At 36.2% G+C, this 18,295-nt stretch overlaps 1 protein-coding gene across 2 annotated transcripts in view; it reads right to left on the reverse strand.

Annotated features, from left to right (window-relative positions):
• The window catches only part of LOC150076170 (exportin-T-like), a 408,083-nt gene that overhangs the window by 7,333 nt on the left and 382,455 nt on the right, over nucleotides 1–18,295 (reverse strand). For both annotated transcript variants that reach the window (XM_090387100.1, XM_090387099.1), the window contains exon 26: nucleotides 7,599–7,724. In XM_090387100.1, the coding sequence (XP_090243226.1) occupies nucleotides 7,599–7,724 (126 nt within the window). The remainder of the gene's footprint in view (nucleotides 1–7,598; nucleotides 7,725–18,295) is intronic.

The following is an 18,295-nucleotide window of genomic DNA, read 5'->3' on the forward strand; positions in this document are numbered from 1 at the left end:
AAAACTTATCCTGCCAGTGCTATCACCAGTTCTGTTAAAGTGTTGATAAAGGAGTTTTGCCTTTTCACGAATGATGAGTGAACTTAACGGAATTTTTTATTTTGAGTTCGGAGTTACAGAGCAAATTTTTGAAGCAATTAGCGCATTTTCACGGACACTACGGCGGATTTTTTCTTCCGATTTTTTGATTGGTCGTACCGTTGACTCATTGATTTTATAATGTTTTAGCACTGAGGAGACACTTTCACCATTAGAAATTTTATCTAATAACTCAATTTTATTCGCTAATGTCATCACCTTCTTTGATATTTTCACATTTCTCTTGTTATTCGTAGCCATATTTTTGTAGGGGTTAGAAAGAACTTGTCCACAATAAAGTCACTTTCTTCCGTTAACACACTCGAAAAAGTCTGTTTTACACTGCAAATTGGTAGATTTATCATTTTTGTAAGCATATCAATTTATAAATTGATAAATTTATTCAATTTATAAGCATATAAATTAAAAGCAAACGACGAAACCTTCCATAACACACACTGAACAAGGATTAGCGAGAAACATCCATCCACGATCGCGATTTTGTCACCCCTCTCCCCCCACCCACTGAGCGCTGTTTTGACCGGGAAAGATAATTTTAGCCACGCCCATGTTTTTTATGGCAGAAAATATTCACGGCGCTTTAAAATTCACATTTTATATTAAATCGGCGATCGCGAATACGTGAAACCGCGAACAGCAAGGGTTTACTGTATTTGAAACAGTCAACACAGTCTTCGAGAGGTTTGGGCTTAAATGGAGTTCACTATCTGGCATATGCACTGATGGAGCCCCTGCAATGGTTGGTGCATGGAAGTGATTTATTGGAATAGTTCATGAAAGAGCAATAGAACTACAGATCCATCAGGAAAATTTAACAAATTTTCACTGCATTATCCACCAACAAAATCTGTGTCGAATAACAAAATCGATTAAATTCACAAATGTTATGGAAGTTGTAGTAGCCAGCATTAACTTATTAAGTCACATGCACTTAATCACCACCAGTTTAAGGAGTATTTGGCAGACCTATTTTCGGATTATGAAGATGTGTCTTATTATTGTGAAGTGAGGTGGTTGAGTAAAGGTAAAATGTTAAAATGATTTTATGATCTGAGACAAGATATTGCAGATTTTATGGACATAAAAGGAAACACAATTAACCAAGTAAAAGATGATGAGGGTGTGTGATTTAGCATTTCTTGTAGATGTCACTGGATACCTAAACGAAATGAATCTCAAATTGCAAAAACAAGGACAATTGATTCATGAACTGCATGGACATGTCAAAGCTTTTTGTAATAAACTAAGATTGTTGGAAAGTCAGATAAGAGCTAAAAATTGTTATAATTTTCCTACTCTAGCAACTCAGTTGCTACATAATTGTTATGGAGAAGAACTGAAGGCACTAATAGAGCAATTTGATACAAGGTTTGCCGACTTCCAAAACAGACTCCACATTCACTATATTTGCTCGTCCGATCGATGCTGATGTAAATAATGTGCCAGAAAATTTACAGATGGAACTTATTGAGCTTCAGGCAGATTTAGTGCTAAAATCACAATTTAACAACATTGCTTTGACGGATTTTTATAAATTTTATTTGGTGGAAGAAAAATATACAAATTTACGTGCCTTTTCAAGAAAAATCATTTGTTTTTTTGGCAGCACATATATTTGTGAATAGTTTTTTTTTGAGGATGAAATACAATAAATCAAATTCGGACAAGAATAATGGATGAAAACCTTGAAAATTCTATGCGATTATCCTTAAGTAATATTAATGTCAATATTGATAGTCTCGTAGTTCAAGTACAAGGCCAATCTTCACATTAAATTGTTATGTCGTTCATTATATTATAAATAAATGGAATATGAAGTAGCAACTTGTTTTAATTCATTTAATATTAATTTATTTTATTTAATAATTTGGTCCGGCCCTTGACTTGGAGACAGAATGATAATTTGGCCTCCAAACTAGGAAAGGTTGTCCATGTCTGGTATAGATGGTACTTTTCTATACAGCCATGTTGGTCTGACACTTTTTCCAGAATGCCTTTTGGACAAACCTGCAACTCTTAGCTTGTCTGGAGCTGTTGCCTCTCTGCATTGTAGGAACTCGTGACCAAGGGTTAATAAAAGGAATTTAATTAAGTTACTACTATTATAAAAATAAAGTTAAAATATTAAGTTATTACTACTATAAAAATTAAGTTTCTGATAGTTATATATATATATATAAAAAATGGCATACTTTTGTTAGCTTCTGGAACGTAAACCCCCTTTTTGTACTGGTCCTTAGTCCCGTATAACACAGTTTCGCATTACATAAGATTTTGTAGGAACCAAACTACCATGTTATATGAGGGCTACCTGTATTTTACTCTGCCTATGGGAAACATTTTTAAATTGAGGATTTCTAATTGCTTAACATTCTGGTCATTAAACTCATTGCCAAGTTGGAAGAATGAGCCCCTTTGGAGTTTCAATTTACCTTAAAAGGTCACATTTACAATAAGACAGAGCAACAATCCACTAAGTAATTCAGAACTGTTCACAACCATCAGAACTTAACTCTTAACGTGGCTGATGTATCCAATTATGGATATTGATGAAAACAATTGCAATATGTCACTTCCATTATATCAAAATGTTTATACTAAAAATGTTTTAGCAATGAAAGCCTCTGACTACAGAAAATTCACTAATCGAACAAGTTAGTGAATAGTATCATTTTAGTTTGTAGTAAATCACAGAAGTAGGTGAAATGGCATTGTTTTTGTTATATCTTATATTGTGAATGCCTTCACAAGTTGCCCTGATATTGAACAACCTTCAACAGTGGATTCTCAAATAGTCAACATTTCATCAGTGGATTCTCGGCGGATACCACCAACCCTGGGTGGTGGTATCTGCTGAGAATAAGTAACATTAACATCTCATATTATGAAGGCACTCACAACGTGAGATGTAAAAAAAAATAATGCCATTAAACCTACTCCAGTGGTTTACTACGAACTAAAATGATGCCATGCACTAACTTGTTCGATTATCAAAATGTTTATATTGTTTTATATTTTTTTAAATAAAAATAAAGAATTTCTATATTTAAAAAACGTATTGGGTAGGAAAACGTCATTATAATAATACACCGTGTATGCTTTATCAATACTTTTTACCTGGGAAACTTCTTACATGGCAAAACTTATGTGGGAATTTCTTATCAGGGTTTTACTGCATTTCATAAGTTATTTCTAAACTCAGCTGAGTGAGAAGCTATTTTTTCACATTAATTAGTATTACTGATATGAATTAAGCACACATAAGAACAAGGCAGTTTTGTATTCTGAGTTCATTTTTAAGTAACTGTTAAGCTAGATAGTATTAGCCATATAGTATAAGGAAGCCTTCAGCTAAAAATAATTATAAAGAAAATTATGAATGTATTTCCCTCCTCATCTAGGTAACTGTCCATCTGACCTTGGAAGTTACTTATGCTGTCAAACTATATATATAGTTCTACTGAGTTTGCCATGGTTCTTGTGTTTGCTTTCTTTACCTTAGACCGACATTCAATATGAACAATGACTTTGAATATGCGCAAAACACAGCATGGGAACCGAGGACTTTACTGAGTTCTATAAGACTGAGAGGGAATGGTAAAATGAATGAAAATGAAATTTTTACTGTTATAACATATATATATATATATATGTAAATGACATCTACTTCTTCTACTACTGATAACACACGCCATCTGTAGAAGTTGTTTTCCTATTTTAAAACAGTGGGAAGGGGAGGTATAAACACCCTAAGACTGAGACAGTCTGGAGGGTGTACTTGTAAGTAAATTTCGGCCATGAAAACACCCATGAACTCCAATAATCTGCTTTTAATAATGAGAAAAAACTAATCAATACTTCATTATTGATTAGTTTTTTTTCTACTGCCACTACTGGTAACACACACCATCTGTTTACCGAGAATGCAGGGAGAAACTATGGTAGCGGGAAACCAGTTTGCCTGGTAAGTTGCCCAAAGTATGCCGTGGTTCTCGTGTTGGCTTTCTTTACCTTCGCCGAATGTCCTTTTGCTGGGTAGCTCCATAGTACTAACTTATTCCAGCCAGTAATGAACAACTCATTGGCTAAAAGAAAACTTCCTATAATCCAATCTGAATCTCTCCTATAACCTGAATTTACAGTACCTAGTTATGGAATCATTTATAACAGTAAAAATTTCACCTCTAAGCATTTGACTACTCTCTCTCTCTCTCTCTCTCTCTCTCTCTCTCTCTCTCTCTCTCTCTCTCTCTCTCTCTCTCTCTCTCTCTCTCTCTCTCTCTCTCTCTCTCTCTCTCTCTCTCTCTCTCAGAGCCTTACAGACCTCAAACGGATCCCTTCTAAAAGGTGTGTGGTTTACAAGGTCTGTAGTCCCCTGTATTCAAGCTATTTCCTCATAGGGGTGCCTTTTACAAATCTTACCAAGCATCTTTGGACCTTTTTAAGAAGCTTCATTGATGTCTCTCTTTTTTTTTTTTTTTTTTTTTTAGGTTCAGTCTCCATACTTAGATGCAGTATTCCAAGCACAGTCTTACAATTTCCTTATACACGGGATTATGACCTCCCTATCTTTATAGGCTAGTGTTTGATAAACCAATTAGGATGCCATGGACACTTTCCTGGTAGCCTGTCTACACTGCTCCTCTTCTGTTTTTAATTCAACCCCAACAAGTGTAAATGTTAATTTGACGTTTCTATTCCTCAAGAGTGAGACCTTGCTGTGACCTTGCTGCTATTTTTCTAACTAAATAGTCTTGCAGAAGCACTGCTTGGCACTGATCATTAACTTCTGAACCCTTTACCGATCTTGATATCATGTCCTGTATCTTTCTGTTGAAGTCATTTAAGAAAATCAAAAACAGTGGTCCCAGAACTGATATTGGGGGGGGGGGGGGGAGAGCACTTCTAATGTTAGACCAATCTGAAGAGTAACCATTAATCACAACCCTCTGCTTCCCTAACATCACCTTGTGATCCATCTTAGAACCTTACCCGAGACCCCAACACATTCCAGCTTATACAGTAAGCTCTCATGAGGGATTGAGCTAACCAAGTTTGTTAAACATGATTTTTCCATAATAAAACTGTGTTATGTATCTTTCAGAATTATATTTCTATCTAAATGTTCTCCCATACTGCAACCTTTATCATTGCCTCCTCCATGATTTTTGAAGTCTCAAGTGCAAATATTGAACATATTTAGGCAATTCTAGTTGCTGTTACCACGACACGAAAGTGGCCATTTTTCTTCTATATGAGATACAGAACAAATAACGTAAAAATAAATGATATGGGTAATAACTGAAGACAGTAATTATATAGCTACTATCAATTTATACTAGGGCAGATATCTATTTATGGAAAACATTAATGTTATACTACTATGGTAATATAGTAAAAATACAATAAAATAAATAAAAATAAAAGAGAGCAAATAAAATGACACAGTTTGCTGATGCTTCACTTCTCCCGGGAGCATCCCAGTGTTAAATGAGCACCTGCATAGCCTGTACTCAGTTTTTGTTTATTATGATAAACATGCAAAAATATTCATGGCTTCATTTATCCCAGATGAGAGTACCTAGCAAACAATAATATTTCATTTTATTTTCTCATTTTTTATATTTAATTGATATTATTGTACTGGAGTACTGCTACAACAATATATATTTTTTCTGCCAGAATGCAGTGGAACAGCGTTCCAGATGTAAAATAGAAATAAAAATAAAAATGATTTATTATTACTAATGCCTTTGGTGCATTGTGTGCCAACAGAAAGTTAAACTAGATGCACAGCTTGATTTGTGACTCATCTTTTGAAGCATTTGCCACTCACTACACTTAATTAATCATTAAAAAGCTTAATAAAACTATGGCATATTCAGGGCCGTCATGCAGCCATTGACATAAACAGCAAAAAAAATAAAAATAAATCACATTAAGAAATATGATAACATTTTGAATAATTAATAAATTAATAATATTCATTAAATTAGTTTTGTCCAATGTAGTATACTTATTTTTTTTTGCAACATCAAATCAGTGCTTATAATGCCAAAATTCTCACTGGAGAATGAGAACACATGCAGTTTATTGTGTAAGTGATATTACTGAAGTATCAAATAAAGGAAAAGGCAACTTTATTAAACACACTGCAACAAAAAAGCGAGAGAGCAGCAAAAGTAGCAAGCAGCCAAAATGATAATCTTTTTCTTGAGGAGAACCCCGAGACCCCTTTCTCAGCTTTACAAAAAAAAAAAAAAAAAAAAAAGGCGCCTCCGTAGCCAGGTGGGAGGGAGCAGCAGTGCATAGCACACGCTTCTTGATTAGACTAGGGTTCGAGCCTGTCGCCACCAAATACGGAGCATGCGGAAAGGTCAGGGAATGACCACTGCATATTCCCAGAGCAATATGGCCTTAGTTGCTAATGCTCCTAAAAACCAAATAACGAACAAACAAACAATAAAAAAGCCCTGTATTTATTGAATAAAATAACAAGCGGAAACAAGAAGGAAGAAAAATGGAAAAAGGAGGAAGTAGACTGGTGCAGTCAAAGGCAGCAAATGCTAAACCTATGCAGAGCATAGACAATAAAGTGAAAAAAAAAATAAATAAAAAAAGAAAAGAAAAGAGGAAGACAGTGTTAGAATGGGGATAGAAGGTAACAAAAAACAAAATAAAAATATGTAATATGTTTAATAAAAAATAAATAATTACAAAATTGACATAATAAGGATGATGCCACACAACTTACAAAACTGGCCTCTCATCGAGTGCCAACAGCCAGGATTGCAAGCATTTTTTTTTTTTTTTTTTGACAGTCATTTCATTAATGTTATTTTAATATAGTAAAGACAGAAAATGAAAATTCAACATTATTTTATTAACAGGTAGTAACTTTTTCCATTAGTTGAAGCTGTTTTCCACTTTAGCAACATATAGAATGCAATTACTGATTTATGATTTTCTCACCATGCTTTCTTCTGTGGCAATAAACTTCCCTTTACAGTTTGCAAAAATGAAATAACATGCAATGTTCAATGGTGATGTTTACTGTATTTAAGAAGCATATGTGCGCGCGCACACACACGCACACAGGAAGGAATTACCCATTAAATCCAGGCAGCAGGGGAAAGAACAGTGAATATAATGAGTATTTAATATCATTCAATCATGGCTGGGAAAAACGGTAGGGGTGGGGATTAAGCAGAGGGAGAAAGAACAAATGCAGGTGCCAAATTAGTAAAATAGGAGAATTTAGGAAACTGCAATTAGTAAGACCCCACTTGAAGAAAATTCTGTATTTATTATCAGTTCTTATATGAAGAAGGGCCCATTATAAGGAGCAGGACTTATGTCTCTTTAATTATATCAGTTTATTTACATGGTTATCTACTTATAGACTTGAAGTTTTTTTTAAAGTACCTCTTGCTGTATTACACATAATAAATATCAAGAAAACTATATTTATATATAAAAAAAAAACATATATTATTTACCCTAAGATAATTCTTAAATATCCTAGTATCAGAATGCAAGGCCTGGCAGTATTGTTGAATTTGCTGAGGTGACACATTCAAAGTTGGCAGGTATTCATTTTGCAGATATGTAATGAACTCTTCACCCTGAAACATGGGGGAATATATGTATATATAGTAAAAAATAAACTTGAATAAATAATATAATAAAGAAAAAATAAAGGAAGAAACTACAAGAAAACAGTAATGTGGCAGCAACTAGCAACTGCTGCAGATTATATAATGAAAAGTAAAAACATAAAGTATGAATAAATTAGCAATGTTGTAGGTTTTCATAATTCAGCTGTATCATCAAGGGAGTGCTGTTAAATTTATTTCAATTAACTATTAAATAATGAGACTGCACACACAGCCAATACATACCAAGCGCCGCCTGTGAAGTCACATTCCAACATGCTCCTTGAGGTTGTCACAGGAATTCTCTCAGATATGCCAGACAAGCTGCACTTGCTACCTGGGAGTCTAAAACGCTGATGCAACTGATATTTGGGTGACACTCAAGTCAAGTGGACCCAATTTCGATGAAGTCCGGACAGTTTGTGACAGCCAAATCCTCTGCTTGCACCTTCACGATGGTGGGACTGTTAATAATCCTAGGTATAACCTCCATGCACAAGTACATGGTGGGTGACCACCCAGGTGTGAACCAACGTAAGCAGGGGCCGAGGTGTGGTGCCCACACCACATGGAAGAATGCCTCCCCCTCTATGTTACCAGGCAGTACTAGGTGGTAGATGACTCTTATCAACCGGTGCAACCACTTTGCTTATTGGAGGCTTGAAGTAGTGGAACCCATGTTTAGTCTCTAGAGCTAAGTTCCGGTCAACCCTTCCCTATCTCTTCCATCATTCAGTATGACTGATGACTTTTGAGGTTATGATGAACATCGTGGCGAGATTCAATATTCCTTACATTTCGAGGGTACAGCCTAAAACGGTGTTCGCAGGCCGGCCGCTAGTTAGTACACCGGACCGAACCTATTGGTAATTCTCTAGGAGGCTTCAGGATCAGCTAGTGTATAATCTTGCTACCTCTACTCTGCCAGATAGTGACTGGAGGGAGTGTGTATGCAGGGAGCATTGTCAAGGCCACGTTATGTCAAGGATTTGGGTATATTCTTACCATGTGTACGCCATATCCAAAAATTTCATTACTTCATACAGCAGGTCCCACCCACTTTTTCTTACTATTGAATACACCATGAATTGTCAAACTAATAGAGCAAGCTTATCTCCGAAAAGATCTAAACCTCCCAAGCACTTCCTAATTCATTTCACAAATATACGTAGTCTCAATTCCAATCTTAACGATGTCCATTTCCACTTGCAGTCTGCCAAACCCCATGTACTTTTTCTGACAGAATCTCAGTTATCGGCTGATTCAACTATTGCTCATCATAGATGCCCAAATTATTCGCTGTATGATTCCTTTCGCCTCAAAGGTGGTATTTGTGCATATGTCTGTTCTGATATTCCCTGTCAGAGACTTGGCAATTTGGAATCTACTCTCTTTGATCTTCTCTGGCTTAAAATCTCTCTACCTCATTGTGTAAAATTCATCTGTTCTCTACCATTCTCCCAACTCCACTAATCACTTGGAGCTTTTTGATTTCCTCTCTTTGCAACTTGACTTTCTCCAGTCCAACTTTCCTAACAGTGAGGTAATTTTCCTTGGTGATTTTGACATTCACAACTCCAGCTGGCTTCCGTTTTCTAGTCACACCGACCCAGCTGGTCGAGATGCTGAGGCTTTTGCAATTACTAATGATCTTGCACAGATTGTTCATTTACCCACAAGAATACTGGACAATCCTAATCATACAGCCAACACGCTTGATCTTTTTCTCACAAACAACCCTTCTAAGTACACGGTCGAAGTGAGAGGTCCTTTAGGCACTTCAGATCACAACTTGGTGATTGTCTCTTCTCCAATGGAGCCTTTATCTCATGGCTATTCCCAGCCTTGTGTTGTTGGGCATTACAAGAATGCAAAATGGGATGACCTGCGAGATTTCTTTTCTTCTTTTCCTTGGTCGGATTAATGTTTCAAAACTTCTGATGTCAACAGTTTGCTCAGATCGTGTCAGTGAAATTATTCTTGCACGAATGGAATCTTTTATCCCACACTCCACTTTAAAATCTCATCCTTTATCTAAACCTTGGTTTTCCAATAAATGTGCTAGGGCTGTTCAAGAGAAGGATGTTGCATATCGTAATTGGCTTCTTTCTAATTCTTCAGTTTCATTTTCTGTCTACACCAAAGCTCGCAACAATTGTAAAGCAGTTATTAAGATTATACATGCAGTTATTATACATGCTAAGAGTAGAAAACTTGCTTCTTGCCCTAATGGTAGCCGAGCATTCTGGTCCCTTGCCAAAGCTATTGGTCGCAACTTTTGTCCATCTCTGCTCTCACCTCTGTCGAAACCAGATGGTTCTGTTGTCACTTCAGCCAAGGATAAAGCTGACCTGCTAGCATTCCATTTTTCTTCCAACTCATATATTAATGATCTTGGTAAAACACCTCCCACCATTCCCAACACACTCCATTCAATGCCTCCTGTGGTTTTCCAAAGGATGTCAGAAGGATTTTGACGAATCTTGATGCTAAGAAAGCTCCAGGTCTCGATAGCATTTCTCCACTTGTTCTCAAAACCTGTGCTCCTGAACTTACTCCTATTCTCTGCCGCCTTTTTTCACTTTCTTATTCCAAATGTGTTTTTCCTTCTGCTTGGAAATTTGCCCATATCCAGCCAGTTCCTAAAAAAGGGTGACAAATCCCTCTCATCCAATTATCATCCCATTGCAATTACTTCTACTCTTTCTAAAGTAATGGAGAAATCAATTAATAGCCAACTCAAACTACCTAGAAACCTTCCGTCTGATCAACAATCACCAGTATGGATTCCGTCAGTGTCGATTCACTGGTGATGTTCTGGCTTATGTTACCCATTTATGGACTAATTCAATGGAAAGGTTCAGTGAAACACAAGTAGTTGCTCTTGACATCTCAAAGGCTTTCGATCGTGTTTGGCATAAAGGTCTTCTAAACAAGCTTCCATCTTGTGGTGTGCCAACCGTTTTTAGTAATTGGTTATCCAGTTTTCTCTCTGATTGCTCACTGAGGGTGATGGTAGATGGCTCTCTGTCTTCTAACTTCTCCACTAATGCTGGTGTCCCCCAAGGTTCAGTTCTTTTCCCCACTCTTTTCCTCTTGTATATTAATGACCTTCTTCCATTGACTGGAAATGCTATCCATAGTTTTGCCGATGATAGCACATTGAATTCCACTTTACATTTTGAGAAACCTTGTCCTGCTCAATCAGCTTCAACTTCTCGAAAATCTTCTACCAATTCCTTAAATGCCTTGATTTCAACCCTTCTAAAACTCAGTCTTGTCTTATATCTTGCAAAAAGGATTCTTCTGCTCCTATGCTTATCTTTAGTGACACTCCAATTTCTAGGCAAAATGATATATCTCTTTTGGGGATTACCTTGACTTATAATCTCTCTTGGCACAAACACATTACAAATATTGCTTCCTCTGCATCTAAAAAAACTTGGTTTTCTCTTTTTCTCTTGGCGTTACTTTTCTTCCAAACAGCTGCTCACTCTGTATAAATCGCAAATCCGCCCTGCCATGGAATATTGTTCCTACATCTGGAGTGGTGCCCCCAAAACCTCTCTCAGGCCTTTTGATTCCATTTATAAGAGGGCAGTTAGGTTAATTAATGATTCATCTCTAACAGAGTCTCTCCACTCGCTGTCTCATAGACGTACTGTTTCTGCTACATGCCTCTTCTACAGATACTTTCATGGGCACTGTTCTTCTAGAATTGGCTTCTATAATTCCCGCTCTCTCTTTCAAAACAATCCGAACACATGCCACCACCAGCCAACATCCATTTACTGTCCAACTTCAAACCCACAGAACCAACTTTTCATCTTCCTCATTTATTCATTCAACTGCCGTTTTCTGGAACAACCTTCCTTCATACGTATTTCCTGAAAATTACAATCTACAGAAGTTCAAGTCCAATGTTAACAAATATCTTCTTTCGTCTTCTCAACCTCCAACCCAAGCATGGTACTAAGTACTATAGGTTCTAATACCTCTTGTGTTTGGGGTTTATGTAAATAAATATCATTCACTTTGCAGTGAGATAGGTTTCCATTATAGGTTTTGGCAGAATGCCAAAAAATTACAGGCAAAACAATTTAACTAAATTAAAAAAAAAAAAAACTGAATTGTTATGTCAAGTTTATGGGGAAGATGCTATGTCAAGAGTTCGAATGTTTGAATGGAATATAATGATCAGGCTCTCCAGAATCCACGAAAACTGTGGACTGGGTAAGGACTCTGATTAGAAGATATCGTTTAAGCATTAGAATGGTTACATCAGAACTCCACATGGACAGAGAAACAGTTAGGCAAATTTTAACTGAAAATTTAGGTGTGAGAAAAGTGAGTGCCAAGATGGCACTGAAAATTTTGAACAAAGATCAAAGAATGAGAAGACTCAAGTTTGTGAAGATGTTTTGAAAAAAACTGAAGATGCTCTGACTGTCTAAGACTGTAATTACTTGCAATGAAAGTTGGCTTGTGAATGGGATAATTTGTAAGATACAAAATATTTCATTATATTTATTTTATTGTAAATCTCACTATTTAATAACCACTCCTTGTATTCCTCCTGCAACACCTTCTTAATTTAGCCCCCCCCCCCCTCTCTCTCTCTCTCTCTCTCTCTCTCTCTCTCGTTGCTGTAGTAATATATTAGTTTCATTAGTATTTTTCTTGCTATTTTATTTTATTGTTATTTGCTTGGTCAACCTGCTAACATATTCTTAATTTATATATTTAATTTTATATAGAGGATCATTATAAAAGAATATATGTATTTTAAAGTGTAGTTTATTAAACAATTAAGCTACAGCAGAGATTGTTGTCACAAAATGACAAGAATCTATCAAGGTTTCTTTTTCTTTTTCATTTAGTGAACTTCAGCATGGGCACCATTTTTCGCTTGGCTAATACCCATGTGATATTCCATTTTTGTCCACAATCGCCCCAGCATGGCTGGTGTAATAGCTGTAATAGGATTCTTTTCTTTAAGTATTATAAATCATGGATTTTTGCAGAACTAGCAATATTTTTAATGTATCCCCCCCTCCCCAAAGCTCAGAGGGCATCAGATTAGGACTTCTAGGGGGCCCAGATTTGTCTACCTCCTCCTCCTCCTCCTATCCAAGTTGTATATTTGTCATTTAAGGCTGTCTGAAGATATCTACTAAAATGCAGGGTGGTATGGTCTTGTTGAAAGAAAACTGGCTTTCCAAGTTCATCAATCTGAGGAAAGAAAGTTATGCAAAATAAGTTGTGTCCAGATAAGTCAGGCAAGTTGCTTTTTCTCATGAAAAAAGAAATGACTGATAGTATTAGTAGTGTTAAATGATGCAAATACCTACATGATATTCAATTTCTGTCCATCATTGGGACGGAGGAAGGTTAATGACATTTGTGTCATTAACTTTCCTGCAGACCATACTATCATTTTCAACTTAGATATTAACCTTCATTGATACCAGTAATAAATATTCAAAAAACAATAGAAGGTCTATTGCTGAACTGGAGGGACTCAGCCAATAACACTCCAAGATGAGCAGTACCTAACCACTGTCTTTTCTAACTCAATCATCCCATCATCCACAGCAGTAACCTGCCTCTAATGCCACACTGTTCCAATTTATACAGCAGTTTTTCATGTGGAACAACACCAAAAGAGTTAGTGAAATCTAAGTATATGACGTCAAAATAATTTTTTGCATCTTGTTTCTTTGTGACTGCATCATAGTAGCTAATCAGGTTGGTCAGTCAAGATTTCTCCTTAATGAATCCATGCTGTAACTGCCATATAACTGCATTCCTGTCAAGATGATCTGCATTACTTCTTTAACCACTGATGCCATCATTTTCCCAGAAGTCAAGTTTATAGGAAATATTCATTCCTTCCTTTGATTCCATTCTTTGAGTAGGGGGACATTTTCAGTGTGTATGGAACTCCCTTGTATCCAGGTATGCTCTCATAATTACGGCCAAAGATTTACTTACCTCTTTTGTTGCTTCTTTAATATAATTGGATAGATTCCATCAGTGTTAGGTGCTTTATTTACTTTTAGCCTCAACAATGTTTCTTTTAGCTTCCTTTCCATTATCACAAAATCATTTAACTCCCAGTTAAAATTAAGTATACTTCTGGTATCTCCATTCCTAAAAATTTCATGTCCTGAATGTAGATGCAAAATATTTACTCAGTTTGTCAGCAAATCTATGAGTTGCTGATCTTCAATAGTCATTTCCTTCATAATGAAAGGATCCTTTCATTATGAAGTAATCCATCCTTTTCTTTCTGGTGTTAATATAAGCAAAGAATTCTTTTCTACTTTTCTTTCAAGAAGACGGTAATTAGCCAAATATTTCTCATATGTCTTAGCATGCCCAACCCACACTCCAAGTAGCCTGATTGCAAACTAGTTTATTCTTAATGTAGGCTTCTACATCCCATGATAATTTACAATCATTCCATGTATTTTTCTTCTCTGCCACTAAGGCTCATCACTTTATCTGATATTAGGTACTCTTTTCATTTTAGTTTAATTATTATACAAAATGTGCTTTAGATTATGATTATTATTATTAGTGGTAATTTACCAACTAATATTAATGTACAGTACAGGATCGATAATCTGAACTTATCAAAAATACTATTCTGGAGACTAAAATAAAAAGTTTAGTAAGTTTAGAAATGTACATAAGTTGTAATTATGTATTTTTATTCATTGGTAACAAAATAAATGGAACTTTCAGCCACAATAACACATATGTATAGGCCTTTAACAAAAATAATTATTTATTTTTTGCCAGACTATTTTCGAACTTCATTTCTTTATTGCCAGATCTCTCTCTTTTCAGCAAGAGTAGTTGAGTTGGATGCATTCAGTTTGTTGATTTTCACATATCATTTAATTTTATTCATTGGTAAGGTAATAAAAGTGTAAATTGGTGCCTTATATCTTCATTTTTATAGCCTGTGATAATATTTCTCTGATTTTTGCTTATTAGAATTGCTGCTTAATATAATCAAAGTTCAATTTACAAATGTGATCACAACCACTGCTCACTGTAATTATTTTAAGGCACAAGCATAAAATGAATAAATTATTAATGGATTTCGGATTATTGATGTTCAGATTTTTGACGCTTTACTGTACATGCAAGTGGCTAAGACAGTGGTTTTTTTAATAACGGCACCCCCTAAGTAATTTATTAGATCCTCTTAGATCCAATTCTGTGTGTGTGTGTGTGCGTGCGTGTGTGTGTGTGTGTGTAATATTACACACATATATATATATATATATAACATTAAAAATATGTTATATGATAGTTATTATAATAATATAACTATAAACAAAATTACAATTCATAATACAAATTATATATATGTACATATATAATAATTTTATTCTTTATATAGAGGTACTAAATAAACATCAAATTATAGATCGTAACAAAATTAAAAAGATACCGTACACCTTTTTATAATGAAATAAATATATAAATTTAAAAAAAAGTCAGTTTAAGTAACTTAAATCAAATTACATGGCACCCCTGGAATGTTGTTGTGGCACCCTAAGGTGCTGCAGCACCCCAGTTGAAAACCACCGGGCTAAGAGTTTTATGTTAACATGTTATGTTATAACATTTTTAAAATTGCTTTTTGCCGAATTAATAAAAGTTATCTTTTTTAATGAAAATAGCAAGTGTAAAAAAATTTCAAATTTTCAATTAAAAAAATCATTTAACAAATATTGCCATCCCTTAGTAAAAGGTCACACACTGATATTCTCAAAGTAAAATTTAAAATAAACAAAAAAAAAAATTGAAAAAAAAGTCTGCTGACGAGGCTACTAGTGACGGTGGTCGTGTTCAAAGCCGCTAAGTGGATTTTTCTTATTTATTAATTTGAAATTATTGTTTTTCTAAAACTTTTGATTTAAATTTAGTAGTATAACATTATTTTGTGATTTTTTGATTAATTTGGTGTATTTATTCTTTACTCGGCCTTGTAAAAGTATCGGTAAGGGTTTCCACGTGTTCGTAACTACCGCTACCGTTAGTAACTTTCCCGCCATTGTGATACCGTACTAGATAGCATTAGTTGAACTTCGTTAGCAGTTAAATTGTACGTTTAAATAAATACATATAACGACTTAGATTACAAACGTAATATAATTAATAACATAATTAATTAATAAATTAATAGAATCATGACTCAGACCAGAGCAGCAAAGCAAAAGGCTCAAGCTAATGGAAGTGCTGTGGCTCAGAGCAGAACTGAGGGGGGCAGTTGTCCTCTGACTCACAGCCTTATAAAATGCACTGTTTGCTTGATGTTTGCAGAGCAATCGGGTACGGGACATGATACTGCCAAGGGGGATGTCTTTGTGTGTGCGCGATGCAAGGAGTGTATCGATATCAGGCAACAACTCGGCGTTCTTGTGGGCCTATATGAGAGCTTGAAGGACAGGGTGGATGCCCTCGAAGAAACTAAATTGAGGGGCCCATCAAGCTCTCAGCTGCCCACATCAACGCCAGAGCTTGCACTTGGGCATCGCGTGACACAGAGACAACCCCTAAGGCAGAATGCGCTGGTCCCGAAGGAACTAGTAGTTGTTGGTGACTCTTGTCAGGGAAACGGGGAACATGCTTTGTAAAAAAGATAGGTGGAACAGGACCAGGGTATGTCTGCCAGGGGCAAAGGTTGATGACGTTGTAGAGCGAATATCATCTTTTAAGGGCACAAAAGGTGATATAGTTGTACACGTTGGCACTAATAATATTAAGAGTAGGAGACCGGCAGAATTACTTAACAAGTACAGGTCACTGTTGAACAAAAGCCGAGAATTAGGGTTGAATTTGAAAGTGTCTGCAATTCTGCCCAGACACGATAGGAGGGAGTATATGATGAGAGCCTTGTCGATCAATTCGGCCCTGGAAAGATTGTGCAAGGCTCAAGGGGTAGAATTTTTTTCAGCCTGGACTGTACTTGTTAACAGGAGAGATTGCTTCTACAGGGATGGGATACACTTAAATAGAAAGGGTGCAAGAATATTTGCTGATGCTATCGAGGCAGTGTTAGGTGGGTCGGAAAACTGCTAGCTTGGGGGGAGAAAAAGACCAATAGATTGACAGTAGCCACTGGCAGAGGTGAAAGAGATTCTTGCACTGCTTCTATTAGAATGAGCAGAAGCCTGAAAAACAAGATGCATGGTATTTCAGAGACTGCTGGGAGCCATTGCGGTACAAGTAAACACATGGGTTGTGTTAGGGTAGCTAAGAATAGAAACAGGTGCAGGTATACTTGCGTGTACAGCAATGCTAGGAGTTTAGTCAATAAATTTGATGAATTTGAGGTATTGCTCAAAACATCGAAGGCAGATATTGTTGGGATATCAGAGACGTGGTGTCACACAGATATAAGGGATTCAGAACTGCAATTTGGGGAGTACGTCTACAGAAAGGATAGACAGGATAGGAACGGGGGATGGGTTATGCTATTAGTTAAGAAACACATAAAAACCAAGGAAGTGAAGCCAGTCGACATCGCTGGACAGTGCAGTGTGGAGTCAGTTTGGTGTGACATAAACATTGGGAGATCAAAATTGAGAATAGGAGTGTGCTATAGGCCTAATGACTCTGATGAGTATAATAAGGAACTGTACAGGGAAATAGAGTGGGCCAGTAAATCAGAGTGTCTTATAATGGGAGATTTTAATTTCCCAGATATTGACTGGAATTTGGGGGCTGGTTACTCACACACTAGCGGGGCTTTTGTGGATTTATGGGATGATTGTTTTCTACATCAGCATGTTCGGGAGGCAACTAGAGGGAGTAATACTCTTGATTTGATTATCAGCAGTGATTCTTCATGCATTAAGAATCTGCAGATAAATGAACCACTAGGTGGCAGTGATCACAGTGTGCTGAAGTGGGATTTACTCAAAGAGGTAACTACCATTAGGGGTAAAGGGAAGGATTACTGCTTCCGTAAAGGCGACTACAATGGACTGAGACAGTATTTAAATTCTATACAGTGGGACCAACTGATGATGTTACCAACAGCAAATTCAAAATGGGAAGCATTCAAAGAACTTATCTTGGAAGCTACTAGGCTTTACATACCAACTAAGAAATATTGTTCAAGGTTTAGGCCAAAATGGATGTCAGATGAACTAATGAGGCATATGGCAGAGAAGAAAAATGCATGGGATACATACAAATTAACACATAACACAGAAGCCTATGATAGATACAAGTTGATATGCAACCAAGTTACAAAGGAGGTTAGGCAGGCGAAGGCAGATTACGAGAAATCCTTGGCAAGGGATGCAAAGAAAAACAGCAAAGAGTTCTTTACTTATGTAAACTCTAGAAGGAAGGGGATGAATCAGATTGGTCCACTTGATATTAATGGGTCAAGTGTTGATGATCCTGCTCAGGTAGCCAACAAACTAAATGAATATTTTGCATCGACATTCACACATGAGGAGTTATTCAGCGAGGGGAATGCCAGAGGTGTATTCAACTCTAGCAGTAAG

The sequence above is a fragment of the Mastigoproctus giganteus genome, chromosome 13 (genome assembly GCF_048544385.1).
Source record: "Mastigoproctus giganteus isolate SK-2022 chromosome 13, ASM4854438v1, whole genome shotgun sequence".
Lineage (NCBI taxonomy): Eukaryota > Metazoa > Arthropoda > Arachnida > Uropygi > Thelyphonidae > Mastigoproctus > Mastigoproctus giganteus.